This window comes from Manacus candei, unplaced genomic scaffold (genome assembly GCF_025592945.1).
Source record: "Manacus candei isolate 608988 ecotype Guabito, Panama unplaced genomic scaffold, ASM2559294v1 h1tg000051l, whole genome shotgun sequence".
Taxonomy (NCBI): Eukaryota; Metazoa; Chordata; class Aves; order Passeriformes; family Pipridae; genus Manacus; species Manacus candei.
In genome coordinates this window covers 3,347,171-3,367,500 of record NW_026138099.1, presented here as the reverse complement: position 1 = coordinate 3,367,500, position 20,330 = coordinate 3,347,171, and the positions used below count along the sequence as shown (strand labels likewise).

At 42.9% G+C, this 20,330-nt stretch overlaps 1 protein-coding gene across 2 annotated transcripts; it reads left to right on the top strand.

Annotated features, from left to right (window-relative positions):
• The first annotated feature begins 3,151 nt into the window (after window positions 1-3,151).
• Window positions 3,152-4,320, top strand: FOXB2 (forkhead box B2). 2 transcript variants are annotated; one of them, XM_051801496.1, is made up of 2 exons: window positions 3,152-3,719; window positions 3,786-4,320. In XM_051801496.1, the coding sequence occupies exons 1-2, from the start codon at window positions 3,295-3,297 to the stop codon at window positions 4,318-4,320; spliced, it is 960 nt and encodes a 319-aa protein (XP_051657456.1). In that variant the 5' UTR covers window positions 3,152-3,294. The 2 variants fall into 2 exon arrangements, with proteins under 2 accessions (XP_051657456.1, XP_051657455.1); XM_051801495.1 differs by having other exon boundaries at window positions 3,152-4,320.
• The last annotated feature ends 16,010 nt before the right edge of the window (window positions 4,321-20,330 follow it).

Here is a 20,330-nt window from a genome sequence, read left to right as displayed (position 1 = left end):
AAAACTAGAAGTCAGGTATGTCTAATGTAGCGCCAGACATGCAAAGCAAGACAGATAAAGGTGATAGTCACTCCACCAACGTCACGGCCATCTTCCAAGGGGAGAGCTTTGCCCGTGAATTGAAGGCGTCTGAGGAGTGGGAAGAGAAGTAACTTCCCGAGAGCAAAACTTTATAGTGACTTCCTGACTGGAAAAAAAAAAAAAAAAAAAAAAAAAAAAAAAAAAAAAAAGCCCGAGAAACCATGTTTCCAACGTCGGGAGGGTTGCAGAGATAACTGGAGTAACCCAGGGTGACTGCCAGCAGTGTATCATTTGTACAACGTTACCCCCTTGAAATCTGAACTGGCCTGGTTGATGTCAGACCGAATACCCTGAGGTGTTTTTTTTTTTGATTAATTGTCTCAGAGGCTTCAAGAAACAGGTCTCGCTTTCACAAATAGCTGGGCGGACCGCAGCCCCGCAGTGTCGTTGCCCCATAAAAGCGCATACTAACTGACCAGCAACTAGCCCGTGCGTGAAAGCACTTTTCTGATAGCTTGGGAAGGGCTCCCGTTAATCGCGGGCTTGCCTCGACATCCCCTAGCTTAGCAGAAGTCCCACCTTGGAGGCTGACGGGAGCGTAGAGCTGGAGGCACGCAGCCTCGGGTTTCCCGCAGCAGTGCCCGCCGGAGGATGGTGCCCAGGTAGCTCCGGGTGACACTGGCCCTTCCTTCCCAGCCTCCACTATACCTTCCCGGCGAAAGAGAGAGTCAACACTGCCCCTGAGAGCGGCCGCGTTTGGGAAGGGTTGAGAGAAGAAAAAATGCAAACAGTGCATTTCGGGTCTCACCGGTCTTCTGGTCTAGGTCGGTTTTCCCGTGAAAAATAAAATCCGGGTGCAACAGCAATGTTAATGTGCGAAAGGACCAGGCTAAACCCTCACTCTTGTCGTACGGGGGTAAAACGCCGGATTACTAACTGGTGGGGTGAGGCAGACAATGACTTTAAGATCCAGGACTTAGACTCTGAGGATAGAAGCAGGGGTTTTAATCAGTTAGGATAGGATTAATCGGTAAAACACGAGTAAAATATTTTTTGGGAAATGTACAGATGCATCAGGAAAGATGTCGGAATGTCGGCTCTCGCCGTTCTGGCAATACGGGAGATGCACCCCAAGGTGCTAGAGCTAAATGTTGCTGCCAGCGTGTCTCCTAGTTTCTCAGAGGGACAGTGAATGCTTTGAACAATAATCTGAAACGTTTTTTTAAGCACTTGCTTTCAGGTAAAACTTGGCTTTCAAAATCGCGGCTACTTATTCTGATCCTTTACCTTTGATTACGCTCTTCATTTGACTGACCTTGATCAGGTATAATACTGTTAAATGCACATTACTTGAAGGAGGGTTTTAAATTAGTGTTTTCCTTCGACCCCCTAGCAGAGAGTATAAGCCGACATTCAAACGTTGTTTTCTTTTTGGTTTCTCTCACTCTTCCTCTTCGCTACCTGCGACGCCTCACTCGGAGACAGACAACCAAGTCTGATGCTCAAACCAACTCCCCCGACGGCGAGAGTGGAGCGCAGGCGGCACGGCCGGCTGGGTTCTGCCCCAGCGCTGCTGCAGCCACCTCTACTTGCGCGGGACAGACACCCGCAGACAGTGACCCGCTGCACCAGTCTGGAAGGGTGGGCTCAAAAAAGCTCTTACATATATATACATACGTACATATGTACATACACACACACACACACACACACACGCACACACACAGGTTGAAAGAGCCTTCAACCTATTTGCTTATTTAGCCAATAAAAGTGGGACTAATAATTTAAACGCAGGCAACTCTTCCAGCATCTCGCTAATCTCTGGTAGGTGCTTACACTGAGCAGGGTCTCTTTTAACTCTAGCGGCAGCTAAGAGAGCAGGCTTTCCTGTTTCTCGCTCAAATCTACAGGCTACCCTCTATAACGCAGTACGTTTGTTGCACTGTCGTTGATTCCTACTAATGAGCCAATCTGGCGCTAAGTAGCCCGTCTCGAAGCATGCCGATGATGCTTTGGCTGGTTCTTTCCACGTTTTCTATGAGCCGCGTCGCGGCGAGTAGCAGGAGTTGACCTTAACGACTTGGAGAAGACAGAGTAGGATTTTTTCGCATTTCTCTTGTTTTTCTGCAAGTCTCTGAGTAACTTCTTAAACATAATGACAGGAATGATAAAAGATTACTCCAAAGGGCCTGTATTTCCCGCTTGCTGTCACCCGGGGCTAGCTCGAGGGCCGCTTCCCTGGGGTGCTTGGCACGCTAGCCCCAGGGAGGAGGAAAGACCTCTTACCGTTTTCCACCTCCTGGTGGTGCGGTGCTCTTGAAGGCCCTTCACGCCTACTGCTGGAAGCCGGGCTGTGCGGGAGCGAGGGGTCAAAAGGAGGAAAGTGGATAATAGGGGGGCTGCGAAAGGGGCAGTAGTGGGGGAGCTGAGGTGGAAGAGGGGGGAGGAGGAAGCTTCCCTGCTTGAGCCGCTGTTCCCTGCCCTGTGTTTTGAAAGTAGATCTCGGTCTCACATGGAGTTTTTCTCATCCCCTGGGCTCCACCTCGCCCTGCTGAGGAGGTGTGAGTGAAGGGGGAGCCGGGAGCCTCTTCTCACTCCTCTTCCATGAGACGCCAAGTCCCCGTGCGTCTGTCATGTGATAGCAAGAGAGCAGGAGCTGCGAGGGTCTCCCGGCTCGGGCACCATTACAAAACTGCGCTGGAGCGCGCAAGCCCCGCCACAGCCACGGCCGCCGCCTCGCTCGCCTCCTCTCCCTGACGGCTCCTGGCGCTGGCCTCCGCCGCAAACTTTTCACCGGACTGAGCGGTGAGAGGGACGTTTATATTTCCTTCCTTCACATCTCTGCAGAGGTCCGGGGTAATTTCATGCTCATGTCTGAGGAGCACCAACTCCAGTAGAGTGTGTCAGGCGGCAGTGGGGAAGTCCAGGAGACTCAGCGGCCTCCAGGAGGAAAGCGGGGACGCCAGCGGGGGCAGGGACCGGGCTCGGCCCCGTAGCCCCTGAGACTCCGCGGCCTGGGCAGCAGCTGTGTCTCCCGCAGGCAGCGGCGCGGCGAGGCAAGTGCATCCCGCGGGGTGAGGCTGCTGGAAGGAGCCGTGTGCGAGCCCGCCGGCCGGCTGTGGCCCGGGGAGGTGGCGCCCAGGATGTAGAAACGGTGGCGGGGCAGAGCAGCGCCGTTCCCGGCACCCCGAGTCCGCCGTGCGCGACACTTAGTGGTGCCCGCCTTGGCGCGGTGGGATCGTGTGGCCGCGGGAGGACTGTGGCGGGGCGGCGATGCCCAGGCCGGGGAAGAGTTCGTACAGCGACCAAAAGCCGCCTTACTCTTACATCTCCCTGACGGCCATGGCCATCCAGCACTCGGCCGAGAAGATGCTGCCCCTGAGCGACATCTACAAGTTCATAATGGAGCGATTCCCCTACTACCGGGAGCATACCCAGCGCTGGCAGAACTCCCTCCGTCACAACCTCTCCTTCAACGACTGCTTCATCAAGATCCCGCGGCGACCCGACCAGCCGGGCAAGGGCAGCTTCTGGGCGCTGCATCCGGACTGTGGGGACATGTTTGAGAACGGCAGCTTCCTCCGCCGCCGCAAGCGCTTCAAGGTCCTGCGCCCCGAGCACCACCTGCCTGGCGGCGGCGGCAGCGGGACGGGCAGCGGCGGTCCCGGCAAGCCCCCGGCGCCCACCCCGCACATGGTGCACTATTTCCATCCGCACCCGCCGCCACCGCCGCCTCCCTCGGGCAAGGTGCCGGGGCTGGCAAGCTCCGAGGCGGCCGTGGCCGCAGCCGCGGCCGCTGCAGCGGTGGGGAGGCTACCGCAGTTTTCGCCCTACGGGAGCAGCCAGCCCTCGGGCTTCAAGCATCCCTTCGCCATCGAGAATATCATCGGCAGAGATTACAAGGGTGTACTGCAGGCCGGCGGGCTGCCGCTGGCCTCGGTGATGCACCACCTGGGCTACCCGGTGCCCAGCCAGCTCAGCGGCGTGGTGAGCTCCGTGTGGCCGCACGTGGGGGTGATGGACTCCGTGACCAGTGTGCCCGTATCCCCTGACTACGGACCCTTCGGCGTGCCTATGAAGGCGCTCTGCCACCCGCCGGCACAGACCATGCCGGCTGTCCCGGTGCCCATCAAGCCGGCGCCGGCAATGTCCACTGCCTCGGCCATCCCTGCTCTGACGGTCTCTGCCTCGCAGATCTGCCCTGCTGCTTCCCCGGCCGCTGCTTCGTTGTTGGAACAGGCCGCGAGCAACAACCCCGAGGGCAAGGGCTCCCTCCACTCCGTCCTGGTGCACTCCTAAAGAGCAGGGGGTCGAGGGGGAGAGAGGCCCCCAGGCTCCCAGAGGAAAGGACGAGGTGCTTCAGAGCATGCATGCGGCACGGAAACCCGATCGATCTTATGACTATACCCCTGCTGGTGTCTGTATTTTTACCGTGTACAATCAGATTATTTGAGAGCTAGATCGCAGGTAAGAGCTTTTATCGTCAATCGCTAAATGTCATTAGTAGCGGAGAGGCGGCGTGAAAAATCATAGCTGGGGCCAAAGGCGCTGGCTCCGAGGAAAGGACAGAGAGGGAAGGTCTCCTCGACACCCCATCAGCCTAAAGCCATGCAGCCTGGGCTACCCGCTGAGCCCCTCTCCCGGGGCGGCCATCCCGGAAGTCCCACAAAAGCCGTGCTCGGTGGGAGAGGGGCTGCAATCTGCCGGCGGCTGGGGGGAGCAGAAGGATAAAGCCCCTGCTGAAATCTGCTTCTCCCTCTTTCACGACGGACGGGAAAACTCTGCCCCACCGTCCTGTAGATCTTGCTCCGAAAGAGGTGGGCAAAGCTTTGGACCCTGGCGAGCTGCAGGGTCCCAGGTCATGTAATGCTCGCTGTTTAAAGAATAAGCTTTAAATAGCTCGACTAAGAAGCGAGAATTTAAGTGACAATGGCACTGACGGCGAAGAGTTCCATTGACTAACGACCACCTACCCTTCCCCTTCACACTGTCATAGTCTATTCTATAGTACCTTAGAAGGGACTGAAGCGTGACCTGGCCTCTCAAGCCATGTGTGAGTGTCCGAGTTCCCTAGTTTCTCATTAAAATAAAACCAGCCCGGAGATTCGTAGATTGTACTTTTCAGATCACCTTTCACCTCTCACGGACACCACTATTTGATATGTGTTGCTTGACGTTTCTTCCTCGTGAATCTGAACACAAAAACCTGCGGGTGGAGGTGGGGGCGGAGAGTGAAAGAGGTGGGGGAAAGTGGAGGAAGACAATGGAAAAATGGTTAAAAATTATTTGGGCAAAGGAGTTTAATGTAAGCAACCTTCCAACACACGAGAGGTCTGTGCAAGCAGAGGCATCAGAAGTCAGAGAGGGATGCGCTAGCTGATGAGTCCCGGCTGATTTGTGAGTGATTGCTGCCGTACCCTGTCTGCCCTGCTGTACACTAATGCTCATTAAAGACAATTGCTGGTACTGTTATTTTAAATGCTCGCCTTTCACATTGGTTAAGAAACCTGTGTTCGTAGCACAAGTCTGCGCTCCGTCACCACAAACTGACAGAAGCACCCACAAGTTTTCTCCGCGGCAAGGCAAGGGGAGGAAAGGGAAAGAAAACTTTTACAGGTAAATCACCTGCTACAGAGGCACTTTGACTCGCCGCTGCCCGCAGTTCACAGGCAAAGCATCGGCGCTCGAGATGAGGACAGAGCACCGGCTCGGATCCCGATAGCAGGATCGGGAAGGCAGGTTAGTTTTGTCACTGGTTTCAGTGGGTGCTGGATCCGACCTGCTTTCTCGGTTTTATCCCCTCATGCCTCGCACCTACTGTAGTCCGAGACTCCAGGTCGCTGTCCTCATCCTTGGGAAAGGGTATCGCGTGACAGATCGGCCGTTCTTAGTGGACCTCTAGACAGAAACTTGCTATGAAAAGCAAACCTGTTTGGCCTCAAATACCGGCTGTCAAAGGTTTCCCCCACGCACATTCGTGGGGTCTGTTTGATCACTTGAAATTCAACAACTGTTGAATTTCCAGTTGTGCCCTCTGCTCTGGCAGGGGTATGGAGGGGGTGAGGGGATGTCTTTTCACCTGAATTTCAAAAATTATAGAATTCCAAGCGCTGAAAAAATATTACTAATGAGACACGGATCGGTATCACGATTTGTGAATCTGTCTGGAAGGTGAATTGCCCCCAAAGTATTGCAACCAGATATACTGAGCCGAAACAAATGATTAAAAAAATAAGACAAAGGAAAAAGAAAAAGTACTTCACATTTTCTTTCTGTGTTTCATCTTAGGCAGGAATCCAATAGATATTTGTGCTGCTAAAAACAAGTTGCTTATAGAGAAAGCAGTCCTCCAAAAAATCGTGAATAACACTACTTCTATATTAGTTATATATGTATTTAAGTATATTCCACTGCTTTTGATGTGACTGTTGTGTAGTGCTCCAAGGAAGGAATCTGTATTTTCCCCTCACATTGGTCTAATGGGCAAAATTGATGAGGAACCCGAAGCAGAAGAAGTAATCCTCCTGGGAATTAGTCAGAGGATTCTGGTTAGTTTTAAGGTTCTGAATCGTCTAAATTTCATCGCGGCAAAACTTTTTTGGTGTGAGGAGGCCAGTCCGGGTATCTGGGTATCGCGGTGGGCGGTAAGCAGGAGGTCCCCGCCGCTTTTTGGCCCCGGTTAGGGGCGGGCGGCGGCAGGGCAATAGGGGCAGGTGTCATGATAACAACCCCTGGCGCAGGGGCTGTCGCGACGGGAGAAGGTCTCTGGTTGGAGGTGAGACGGGGTTGAGGGCCGAGCCGTCGCCCATCGCCCGGAGGGACGCACGGGGACGGTGAAGTACCCAGCGATTTTGTGAGATGCCCAGCGATTTGCCTACACGGGCGCTGGGTGCAGCAGGTTTTCCTCACCATAAGGGCTTTGGGGAGTGGGAGTTTAGGCCACAGGTGACTCGCCCAGAGGGCTTAGTGTGACTCCAGAGTTAGTGGCCTACACTCCGTATGACCGAAAGACGGTGCTATTTTCTGTAGCTAGTACGATGAAGATTACAGAGGGTTAGAACCTGCTAATTTGAGACTGTCAGAGGGGAAGGGAAACTTAACCATTTGACTAGAATTTTCTAACTTGTTTATATGCCTATTTTTCTTTATTCTTACATATTTCATCTCTAAACATAGCCTTTGCAATGCTACACAAATTTTGCACCTATAACCAAAAATCCCAATATACAAACAAACCCAATCCCAATGCTGTTTAAAACCAGATGATGGTACAGGATGCAGAGAAATTAAATAGTACTCTTTCCTCCAATTTGAAAAGCAGGTGTAAACCGGTGAAGGGTAACATTTTTCACTTGTCAAATGAAACAGGGCAACATTCTTGTGGTAACTATTAGATTTTGTCTATCTGCTGTACTGAAACACCTCATGCAGAAACAGGTTGCCTTCAGATTAAACTGCTCATGTGTTCTGCACAGAAAACACAGCTTAGTCTTTCCTGAGGGGGTGCAGTCAGGGTGGTTGTAAACAGAAGAAATGGATGGAAGCAGGACAAGCAAGTTTACTCTTCATATCATCACGCTACCAAAGATAGTGAAGCAAAAGTTAGTGTTAGAGGAATGGAGGCTTAGAAAAGGCATAGATCTCACCCCCGTATGCTTCTGCTTTATTTTGACTAGGTAATATAGTGATTGTTATTTCTACTTATGGGAAACTATCCCTAAACAAGGCATTGCTTTGTGTATTTTAAGCTTATGGAGTGTGCAACTCAAGATAGAAAAGCAAATGCTGTAAGGATCTTAAGATTAGTGTGGTTTATGGTCTAAATGTGACAGCAATGTTTCAGTGGCTATGTTCTGATCTCAGTGATACCTGCTATAATATAACAACCAGTCTCATAACTGCAAATCTGGACTCCATTGATCCAATCCTGAAGTCTCCCTGGATAGAAATTCATACGGCAAATCTGCTTGGAATTTTGCTGCTGCTCCCATGGGATCAGATTTTCCTCTTTATTTTAAGATTTTATTTTAAAACATCCCTGTAAGTGCTTGAAATCTATAATAGTTTTGGTTTTGGAAAGCAAAGTTTCACTTTGGCTTCTGGAGTTTTGTGGGACATAGGATTAGATTAACCAGCTTTAGTTAGATAAACCAGGTTTAATTTTAGACATTTCATGCTAAAGGCAAAAAAAATTACTGACTACAGGCCCCTATCCTGGACATATTTAAGTATGTAACTCTTTTGTTTAAAGAATTGGTGCTTATATGATGTTGTCACTGGCACTGGCCATGGAGGAAAGCACTCTTCTTCTGAACCTCTGAAGGAAACCTAAGTTCAAGATCGCTTCAGCTCAAAAGGATTCAAAGTCACCAAAATGGGTCAACTGCAAAATGGCACATGGAGTAAGTTATGCTTTTTGGTTCTGTAGAAAGCTATGTAGCAACAGCAAATGCAGGGTTTATGAAGTGTCAAATAAGCCACAGGCTTTGTTTTTCTACAAAGGCAGAGTCCAAGAGTCATTGGAGAAAACATATCATGAATGGAGAGAGGGAAGGAAGGATAGGAATAAATGGCAAATTTTCACACCAGAGAGCCATATGGACAGTTGTTGGGTGTCCCAGAAATTCATAATTGTGGTGTGCAAATGATGAGTTACAGTTGTAAAAATGACAAATGTTTGCTAATATTAAGTTGTTCATACTAACAAAAAAGAATAGCCAACAAATTGGGAATTTCTGAAAGATATCCACACTGAGTTACAGGATAATAAAATGGAAACTGAAATCCACTGTTGATGTATGCAAACTGATATGCATGGGGAAAACATTTCTTGTTTTATATCATAACAATGGGTCCTGAACTTTGGATGCTTATTAAACTATGGCAAATATCTCTAAGAAAATGTTGGCTTATTAGTCATTATCTGTGGGAAAAAAAAGAAAAGAACTGTGGGGAAAAAAAGAACATAACAGAAAATACCATGTCCCTATTTAAACCCAAAGGAATCTGGAATGCATCAGGAAGACCTGCAAGTTCTTCACACCTGAAAGGAGATATATTAAAACTGTCAGAATACAGAGAGAATTATGTGGGATGATCAAGCATATATCTTCTGTACAAGTAGCAATTCAATAGTCTGAGACTCCTCAGCATGGAAAGCAAGTATATAGAGAGATGTATGACACAAATTTACAAAACTGGGAGAGACCCGGAGAAGGAGGTTAAGGTACACTTGCTCATTCTTTTTCTTAATACTGAAACTGGCAGTCATCAAAAACATTCAAAGGAAAGAAGGGATACTTCACACAACATGTAATTAAATACTGAATTTGTTGTTTCAGGATGTTGAAGGTGTTAAAATTTTACATGTGTTTTAAGAACAAGTGGAAAATTCGTGTAAGATAAATCCACTCATGCTTGTTCCATAAAAAGGTGCTATCTCTTGCTCAGATTTGCTATGCTAGTAATATATTTCTGAAAGTATCATGACATATTTTTCCTGTCCTACTCTTTCTAGAGCATCCATTATTTGCTTACTGGGCTAGGAGACATATGACAGTTGTTCATGATCAGGGTTTGTGACTTTCATTTGTAGCCAATTGTCCTGAATGAAAGCAATTCTTTAATGTTATTTCAGTGTACAATATATGAAGAAGAGATCATGGATGTTTGTAGGGATGCAGTTGAAAAGAATAAAGACTCCAAAGGCTAACTGCATATGTTTTATATGAAAAATACTTTAAACAGTCCAGGAATGAACCAGTTCCTCATTTCAAAGACAGTGCCACATTGATTGGAATAACTTGCTTATTTTCTGATGAAATCAATTTTAACAGTTAGAAAGTTTATGCAGGAGAGACTAGCCCCTTTTTTTATATTATGACTGCATAACTGATGAAGTTAACTGAATATGGGTACAGATTTGAATTCTCTCTAATATGGACAAGGAACTCAGACTTCTGTGTCTTGGTACTATAATACTGGGCAAGTCTGTGCCATGCATATCTGAAGCATCCATGATGTTCTAGGCACTGGCAGAGGTGTCAATGTATTACTGTTGTCTATACCTCCTTCTCTGGTTGCAGGACCAGTGAAAAGAAACTGCTTTTTGAAGGAGAAAATAAACAAGTTCTGACACATGGGAAAAAACAACTCTAGTGCTGAGGTTCACAGAGCTTTGGAAGATAAATTCTACTGCATTTGACATCCAGAATGTAACACAGTATCTTATATTTCCCTAGATTTCACACGGATGCTTAGTCTACAGTGGGAGAGGTAGTCATTCAAATTTGTTTTTAAGGCAAAAGACCTGGGAGAAACCTATAAATTCACACTGCATGAACTGCTTTATTATGTATTACTCATTAAAGTAATCACTGAAAAATAGAAAGTAACAGCCCTTAGAACAACCATAGAGACCAATGATGCCCCAGATTTTTAAGCCCGAGAGTTATCTTAAAGCAGTCATTTGAAAAATTAAAACCAACTTGATATTCTTTATCAACTAATCATGCCCCTTATTGTTAAAAGGTAGGTTTTTGGCTGAATATCATATTACCCAGTGAATAAATCCATAGGCAAAGAGTTCTTACACTGGTAAGGGCTGCTAATTTTTACTATCTTCAATTTAACAAAATATAGGTTTTTAATTCTGTGAACTGTACAACAAACTCCCAGCATGGATCAGGTCTTCCTTTCATGATGGTCTGAATAACCTGAAGTTCAATCAATGATTAATACTGGATAGAATTGCATAGAGAAAGAATGAAAATGCATTTTCATGTACTGCTCACACCATAGAACTGCTACTGAAAAATGATCATTTGCTGAACAAGTGTAAAAGAAACTTCGTAACATGATTGTAGAAGCTATTCGTGTTTTATTAAGCTGTTATTTTATGTGGTATGTGTGATTTGGATTTATCCTCTCTTAAGTCTTGAAATTAGGTTTTTCTTAATCCCTCTGTGATCTTTTGACTGTGGTTGGAATGAATTTGTACCATAACAGATTAGTAAATATGCAAATTACTGTGATACTTCATATGCTTAATAAAATATATGGCTGTCACTGGTAGGTGCCTACATCTTGTTTAACTGATTATTACTGACTGCTTATGAAAAGCTTTCCTGCTACACAAGGCTTTGGAAGAAAATGCAATGTAACGTGCTACATTGCTAGTTGATTATTACAATATACAATTTTTAAAGCGGAGTGGGACTGTTGGGATGAGACTAGAAAGAGAATCAATTAATTTCTTCTTCAACTATTTGCAGAAGAGATAAAGAAAAAAAACATAAAAGGATGAATATGATACATCTTCAAAATGAAATGGCACCAGTTACACCAGTGAAACAGATAAAAAGTGAATTGAGATCCTTACTGAGTCTCTGTATCTTTACATTATATCTGTTTATAAGATTTCTTAAAAATGGGAAATGCCTTAATTTATTTAACAACTTTCAACTTTGTTGAAAACAAACAAACATGGTGAAAACATGGGCTTAAATTTGACAGATACAAGAAGCTCAGAAGATTCCCTTTACTAATAAATTGTAAGACCGCAGGTTTGAGCTACAAGCTCATTGAAAGGGTTTTACTTAAAAAAATATACAAGGTTCCAAAAATCCACCCACCAGATTATTAAAAGAGTCTTCAGTTTTTTATATACTTTCGTAGGACACAAGGGAGAAGACATGTTGCACGTTTCTCAGGAGATCAAATAACACACTTTTATTCACAAACTAGAAAATAAGTGAACTTGGCAAAAGTTTAAAGGGCAACATTCAACCAAAATAAAGCATTTCACAAAGCATTGACTCAGCACGTACTAACCCATACAACTCAGCAAAATCCAACTAATTCAGCTTTAAGTTACCCAAATATCAAGAAAAGAGATTAGGAGAGGAAGAAATAAAGAAAGAACAAGAAAAAGAGGGAATTATAGCTACCATGGCATATCCAGCATAGATGCAGCTACAAGGAGCCCAGGAAATGGCAGGACAACAACCACGCATGTCCTTGTTTTTATGTGCTCTGGCTCCCTGTGGCCACCCTGCCAGCATGACTTCTGGCCCACTGACCACTCTGGGGCTGGACTGGGGCTCTGGGGTGAGGTGAGGGGCAGTGCTCCCAGTGTGCCAGTGACAGCTGCTCTGGGACTACCTAAAGAGGCTTGAAAAGGTTGGGGTATGGTGCAGGGCACTATTTCACCTTCATGAAATTCAACTGTCCCTTCCTCCACACACACACACTTGAGTTGGTCTGAGTCAATAATTAATATAGTAAGCCAGTGCCTTACACAAATATGCAGGACTATGAATGAAAGTCAAGAAAAAAATAGGAATTCCTCATAATTCGCAATACCTTCAGCATACATACAGTACTCTTACTGTCACCTTCATTCATTCCTTCCTTGCATAGTACTTTTTACCACACTGAGTTTTGTTCATTTCTGATTGTGATTTCAGCTCCATAGTACCAAATTCAAAAGTGTTTACTCTACAATCCATGTTCTTCCAGTTTGACAGTGAATTCCTCCTAAGTTCTTCTGGAGTATGAATTTTCATGATCGAATCCCTATTTTTTGTGAGATGTTATGATTTTATGTAATTTTTTCAGCTACTGACACTACAATTCCTTAATGTGAAGAATTTCTCTAGGGAAGTTAAGTATGCTGTCAATAGATTTAGTTTTCCTAATTCTGCCTGAGAAGCATCACAAACACACATTTCTCCCAGGCAGGAATCAGAAAAGTGTTGAACTCAACCTCACTCCTCTGATTTGCTGAAAATTAAAATTGTCACTGGAACTGTTCTCTATTTAGGTGGTCAGTGAGAAGAATGTGATCACATTAGTGAGTTGTCATCAGAGAGGCAGCCTGTGACTCTCAGCAGTTTTCTGGAAGTCCTGAAAGTGGTGAATGAGGATTTTTTTTTACTTCATGTCAGAAGACGGCAGGAAGGCATTCGTCACTACTGGCTTTTAAGAGCATATCTTTCTAACACTAGCTGTTTGGTGAAGAAGATAGCTGCAAGACCTCTGCCAAGGTTTACTCTCTTCTGCAGGAAATTGCCTCTTTTGAACAACAGTCTGAACTTTTTCATTCTGATGTCAACAATCCCTTCCTTGGGATTGTTGTGTGCCAGAAGACTAAGAGGAAGAGTAGATTCACACAGTTTCTATTCACATCTTGCTGGTGGATATAATGAAAGGAAGGATTCAATTACTGTGTCCCAATACAGCTAGGACATTCAGAAACTTCTCTATGGGTACCAAAACTTGTTAATACTGCTGCTCTGTGTTTAGAAACACTACTTTCTGGCCCACTAGGCCAAATGATGAAAACAGTTCAGGATCTCCTTAGTGAAAGGTATCACTGTAACAAAAGAAGAGACAAACAAAAACCAACCAAACAAATAAAAAGAAAACAAAAAAACCCAAAAAATAAAAAAAAAATTCTTGAGAACTTGCAAGTTAGAGGAGAAGTGAAGTTTTACACACTCAAAGAATCAGCAGGTCCAGTAAAGATTGAGTTGGATTTTTTTTCATGCTAGATATAGACGCAGAATATAAAAAGCCACTACTGCCATATTATACAGACAGAGAATATAAAGAAAACCTAGCTTCACTTAGTTAGCTGGTAATAGAGACAGGGGATGTATCTAAACCTCACAAGTATTGGTTCAAGTCTCACCTTGCAAGCTCCTCTTCTCTTTCCTGGGAACAGCTTTTCATTTCGATACTTTCCTTTAAATTCAGTTCCCAGAAAGGGATAGGTAGAAACAATAAATGGCTTTTGAAATACCACACTGTGTTCATAAAACTCTAGTGTAGTTGCTGGTATCTGTCCTGTTTGGAAGAAAGCAATAATGAATATCCACTTGCATTCTCATGCAAATAAGCTTTGGTTCCAGCACTGCCTCAGAGACAGTCTGAATGCAGATTTCCTCTTTACTTTGAGTCTTATCTGAGCCAAATATTTTCATTTTCTTACTGAGATAAGCTATCTAATCAAGTTTCCTTATCCCTTTGAGCTCTGTGGTTTCTGATTAGCATTATCCCTTTTCCAAGCGCTATGGAGCATCGTCTCCTTGGAAGAATTGCCTTGCTCTGCCTCAATGTCCTGATGCTGACAGATGGCAGAGTCCAGACCCAAATATGGATAGATGGATGGACGTCATGTTTTTTTGCTTTGCACTTAACCAATTAGGCAGCTGCTTTCATCTCCAGCATGGACACTACCCAGTTCTTGGTTATGCAACTATTTATTCTCAATATTTTTGCTTACCAAATGTTTCCTGCTGTCCTATCTAGCAGTGACAAAATACTGGAAAATGGGCAGATGAAAGTTTCACAGAAGCAGTAAAGGATGCTGAGAGCTTGTTAAATATTCTAGCAGGTCCTCATCCTAAGAATTTCCATGAATTGCATTGTCATCCAAATGCTTTGGGAGGCCTTAATGATCACAAAGGTTTCAGCTGGACCACCCAGAGCTGTAAATGGGAAAAGAAGCCTCAAGGGCCTCTTGTAGGATTAAAGTTGCTCCCACTTTAACATCTTGAAAGTAGTCTATGAGGGCCTTCCCACTACCATCAAGTAATGAAAACCTATCTTTGTACTTATCCAATCACTTTAGTATCACTGTCCTGCCTGAAAGCTAGACAGGAAGAAAATAGTCACCTGTAAGACTGACCTGAGAGAACTGTTATGTCGTAGCAGTAAGACCACTGGAAAACAAATCTTAATGATTTATGTATCCTGATACAATGTAATTAATATGCTACCCACCTATAGAATTAGCACTAATTTTTTTGTGTTCTGCATCATGAAGAAATGTTCCTTGTCTGTCAGAAACTAAATTAACAAAGATGCTACTGATGGCCCCTCTATGAATCTTGCATTAATAAAGCTACCATTCAAGAAGAGTATCCAATTTTAAAGCTTCTACAAATGAAAAGAGTAGGATGCATTTAATGACTTAAACTCAGCAGGAGAAAGGAGAAATGACCTTACAAAGTAACAGATACAGTTAGGCAGGGAGTTGCAAAATTGGCAATATGTGTACCTTAATACAATTATAAAAGAAACAAATTAAACTACATTATAGCCATCAAAATATGTAGCTACATGGACTATATATATAAAACTAGTATAAAACCAGATTTTTGAACAATAGTATTCTATTTTCTATCATAATTCAAATTGAGTGAAATATATTTATTCCACCACTTCTATAGTAACATAGCTACTTGTCTGGAAACAGGTGCATAATGTAAATAAACAGGAATAATATAATAGATACATTATTTTAAAGCCATTGTAAATACACCACTGAGAAATCTTCCCCCAACACTGGAGCAGAATAGAATATAATCAAACTATTGCAAATTGTCCAATGCTGGAATTGAGGCTGTAGTGAATATCCAACATATGGTCTATTAATACCTTATTTTTCACGCGGGTGGTTGCATCTGCTTGTCCATAGTTATGAACTGAAAACCTGCTACCTATGTACGTCTTCTGCTAGTGAATATGTGTAATAAGCAGAAAATTCAAGGCAAAGAGACAACCATATGGCAAGATCATAGATTGTACAAAAGACAAATATTCTCACTAGTATCTGATGTTTATAAAAATTTACAGCCATCGGCTTGTATTTTAAGTGGGACAGTAGCACTCACTTTGGCCTGTTGAGAGACTGTCCAAGCACATGATAGTTGTTTCGCTGTTCTAAGAGCAAGAACTTTTAAGAGCATGTTTTTGAGATACTAACATTAAAACAAAAGTCTTTGTGAAGCAATGAAGCTGTACATTTTTATGAGGTGAAAGTTTCCACTGGTCTCTGACAATTTTTAGAGACTCAGAGAAGATAATTTAATCACATGAGAGAATATTTTAATGTAAGAAGACTCCTTCATTGAGAAGAACATGTTTCAAAGTACAAAAATGTCATCATTTTGCCTTACCTTCTAAATCCTTCTGTAAATTGTAGACAGTGTATCAAATATATCAGAAATGGAATGTTATGTGCACAGACATTAACAACATATGATCACAGTGTACTCTTAGATGACCTTGTGTTTTAACCTTCCTTTCTTGATTCCTCATATATCATGATGTAGAATTGCCTGTAAGTGAGTGAAACAGCTTGAATTGTCATTAAAGGCCAATAGAGCCACATGCATAATAGCATTCTTCAATTAAAAAAAAGACTTAATAAACTAATTGACAGAAAAAAGCTTCCAAATTTAGGAAGATTATGGCTTAATGTGCAACTCTTTGGCTTTTCCCAAATATCCTCAGTGCCTTGCTGGAACCTTCCCCCCTGCACCTGGACCCTAGCTCATTGTGCTATAAGGACGGTTATTTTGGCTTGGAGAGAAGAGGACTTTCATGACTTCAAACATAGACATTAGATCAAGTTTTTTTGCCTCACATAATCCTGTCTTTGATGTCACCAGACTGAGGCCTCTCAGAATAGAAAGAGAAAGCTGTGAAAAGAGGCGCATTTAATTTATACATTTGAGTGCTGCTGTTCTAATTCACCAGTGTAGCATTTTTATTGTTTTCTGCTTCACATCCTAAAGGCAGGCTTACACCAGGCAATTACAAATGGCTCTTCTGAACAAATAATTGAAATTCACTAATTGTGGATAGGTTAAAAAATGTCAGAATTGGAGGTGCGAGATCAAATATATTTCTATTGGTACTGCTGAAGTTACAGGCTACCCTTTTCGCTTGCCTTAAAGGATGAGTACTTGTAACTGCTTGTTTTAACAGCAGCTAATCAGGTAAGATGCATGAGACAAAAATCTAACATGAAAATTATATTTTGCATTTGCCTTCAATCCAGAACAGTTGTCCTGAGTTGTCCTGAGTTAAAACAACAAATCTTTAGAAGGTGGTATGGAAGATTGCTTTGCAGTATGGAGAGAATTAATGTACAACATTCTAATGAGAATTAATGTACAACATTTACAAAACCCTCCTCTTGTAACTGCAGCAAGGAGCCAGTTATAAAAATGGGGATTGAGTCTATGTGCAAACACCTGTGTGTGAATAATTCCACCAAGGTATTGGTGGAGCAACAGCTCTGCAATCAATTATCTTTCCTTTACCTAAAAAAGTTAGTGAAACATCTGAGGGATTGTGAGACATAATTTCTGCATAGTTTACCTTACAAAACCAAGAATTTAGTCTTTCACAAAACAATTAGCCTCAAATTATCCACAAAGAAATTACCCACATTATTTTCTAGTGAATTTTGTAACATAGGAATTTTGTGCCAAAGTTCATAAAAACAGTAGAATTTTGTGCTTATCATAGACAAAGCAGAACTCTGTTTGTGTTTGTGCATGTGGACAATGGAAATGTGCTGCAGAAACAGAAATATGACATAAAACATTCTGTCAGAGACGTCTTTTTGTTTCATGGATTTGCTAAATTAATGGACTCAATAAAAGAAAACCAGAGTATCCAAAAGTAAAATTATACATGCCTTCCTGATTCAGAAACCTTTATGCATAGTGATCATTGCCATGAACCAAAACCAATTTCTTCTTTCACTTTCACCAACATATAATAAACAGGACAAAATTTACATTTTTGTCTGTTGCCTTACCGAAGGCATTGTGCCTATTTCACTAAATACAGTTGGTCCAAGGCAAAGTCCTGCTGACTTGAGCCATTCAAAACTTACAAACTCTGTCTTCCCCACAACCACAAATCTTTTTCTTTGTCTTTTGAAAGTATGAACTGCCAAAGTTCAAAGTCCTTCTTTATAATAACGAAACTAAAACTTATTTCTCCTCGAAACACAATCTGATAAGCATCATATTTATAATCTCATTAACTTGAGAGAACAAGAGTTCATAAATGTACCCATTGCCATTATTGGAATTTTTATATTCTTGCTCCTACTACCATTTCTCACCATTCCACTACCTGTAGCTGTTTGGATTTTGCTCTGCACCAAGTCCCTGAACACAGCGAACATCTTCCTCTGCCCCACCATTGGATAAAGGAGAAGGGAAAAGAAAAAAAAACAAAGGACACAAAATAAACTGAACTAAAGCAATATAAATATATTTACATGTATATACAGTTACAGAACTATATACATATAAGAAAAGACAACCCCAACACCCCAAAACTAAAACAGAAAAACACAGATATATGCAGATATACACAGCTAATAGAGAGCTAGCAAACAAAGAGAATCTTAATACTTTCCTTGAGAAAGCAGAAAGCTACTCCACCAAAATCTCTCCTCCCAGATTCAGGAAAACAACAGGCCACAGCAGGCCTCACTCCTAGGTAAGCGAGACCAGCCTCAGGGACCTGCTGTCTTCAAGTCCAGCAGAAGAGAAGAGGGGAGAAACCTTCTCTCTCCTTCTTATTTATACTCTTGCTTACGTAAAAAATCACATGGAATACTGGGAAATGGCAACTTCCCTGGTTTTGACCTGGTTACCAAGGAAGGCCTATATCAAACCATCACACTATCAAAACTCAATTTTAATTATATGTTTTATCACTATGTAGACTAAAGTTTCACACTGACAGTTAATGAGTTGAAGCAGAAAATCTAATTTTTCCATACAACATTTTTCTCTCCAGTGCTTAACATTCATTTTACATCACCAGCACAAATCAGTGTTATCCATAGGCTCTCATCCATGACACAATTACACATTATTTCCCCTTTTACAGTGCTTTTTATGGCTACTAAAGTTTATTTTAAGAGATGTATTCTCTAGGGTTTTTTTCCTGCTTTCTAGTGTGAGGTTAACACGAGTTATTCCCTAATTTGTATTTATTAGTAGGTTATGGTTCTGACTTCATCATCATGAGAAACATTACTGGCTTCCACAACTACCTTTCTGATGATCATAAAACCAATATTAAACAATGAGGGAAACTTAAAAAAAACCCCAACAACAACAAAAAGACGCACCAAAAAACCCTGTCTAAAATTGAGGCATGGGTGCCTAAACGCGATCTAGATTCTGTGCTGTTACTTTCTGTAGTCTTCTTTGCCACTGTGGATTTAGATGTAAAAATTTATATTGGAGCACTGTCCCACCTATGCCAGTTTACCCCACTGATTCCATGATTTTTGGAACAGAAGGTTAAAAAAACTCCTTACAATAGTCAGAATATATAAAGCTCTAGGCAAGGAAATGTCATAGCCCTGCTATTGTTCCTATTGACATCAGTCCAACTGACATTCCCGGGGTTGGATCAGTCTCCTGTTTTGGCGAAGAACAGAACTGATCTGCCAATTCTCCATGTAGAATTACTAATATGTTCTGCATTTCTGGCACACAGTAACAATTGCCTAAGGATCAATCATATTTAAGTAGACTAGCCACTCAGAATGAGGAGTAGAACTACTCCTTCCCGATAGGTATAGGAAAACAAGAGCATCAGCATTATATTAATCCATTAGACTATCCAAGACCCTGTCAAGAAATAAGTATTGTATATAGAGATATAGTTTATTTAATTGTAATTTATAGTATATGTGATTTCATGAGAGAATTTGAAAATTTCATGAGAGGAATAAAAAAAATCAAAAATTCTGCAGATACTGTCAGACTACAATACTTGTACTGCTAGTGGTTGGGGATCATTTCAGAGTGGTCCAGAGGCTGCTCTCTGGCACAAAAGGGATGGCAGTCCAGGAAATGGAAGAGGGAATGGTAGAGAGTTTCCCCTGCTCCATTTTCTTCTGGGCAGAGCAGCACAACTGGGAACCAGTAATGCCTCCACAGACTGCCTCCTTTCCCATTTAGATGGGTGAAACAGCCACTTTTTTTCTGTTTCTGCCACATGCCTTGGCTGCTAGGAGGTGTTGTTAACAATATGATTGAGTTTGGAAATCTTTTGTCTAGTGGGGAAAGGGTTTTGGGCTATGTCTTTATTCACATAAAAAAAGGAGCAAAGTCATGAAAGATGGCAAGGGTGAGGATTGAGCACTTTGCCATCTTCCTCCATCTGTCTGGCCTAATTCATAGCCAACAGAATTTTAGTCACCTAGGGAACAGCTTAATGCTGTATGTGGCATGGGACACCTAAATAACAGCATGTTCCAGGAAGATTGGACATTTTACTTGCCTTTAACAGGTATCAAACTATGTCTCATGCAGCTGGAGTGAATGCTGTATCACAGCTGCTGGAAACCAGGAAACATGACACCTCCAGCCATAGAATAAAGAAATGTTGTTTGACACTCAGTCGACATTGGCTCTGTTAGGCTATCTCATTGAAGGAGTTTGGTGTATCCCATTCTGAAGCAAGTATTTTCT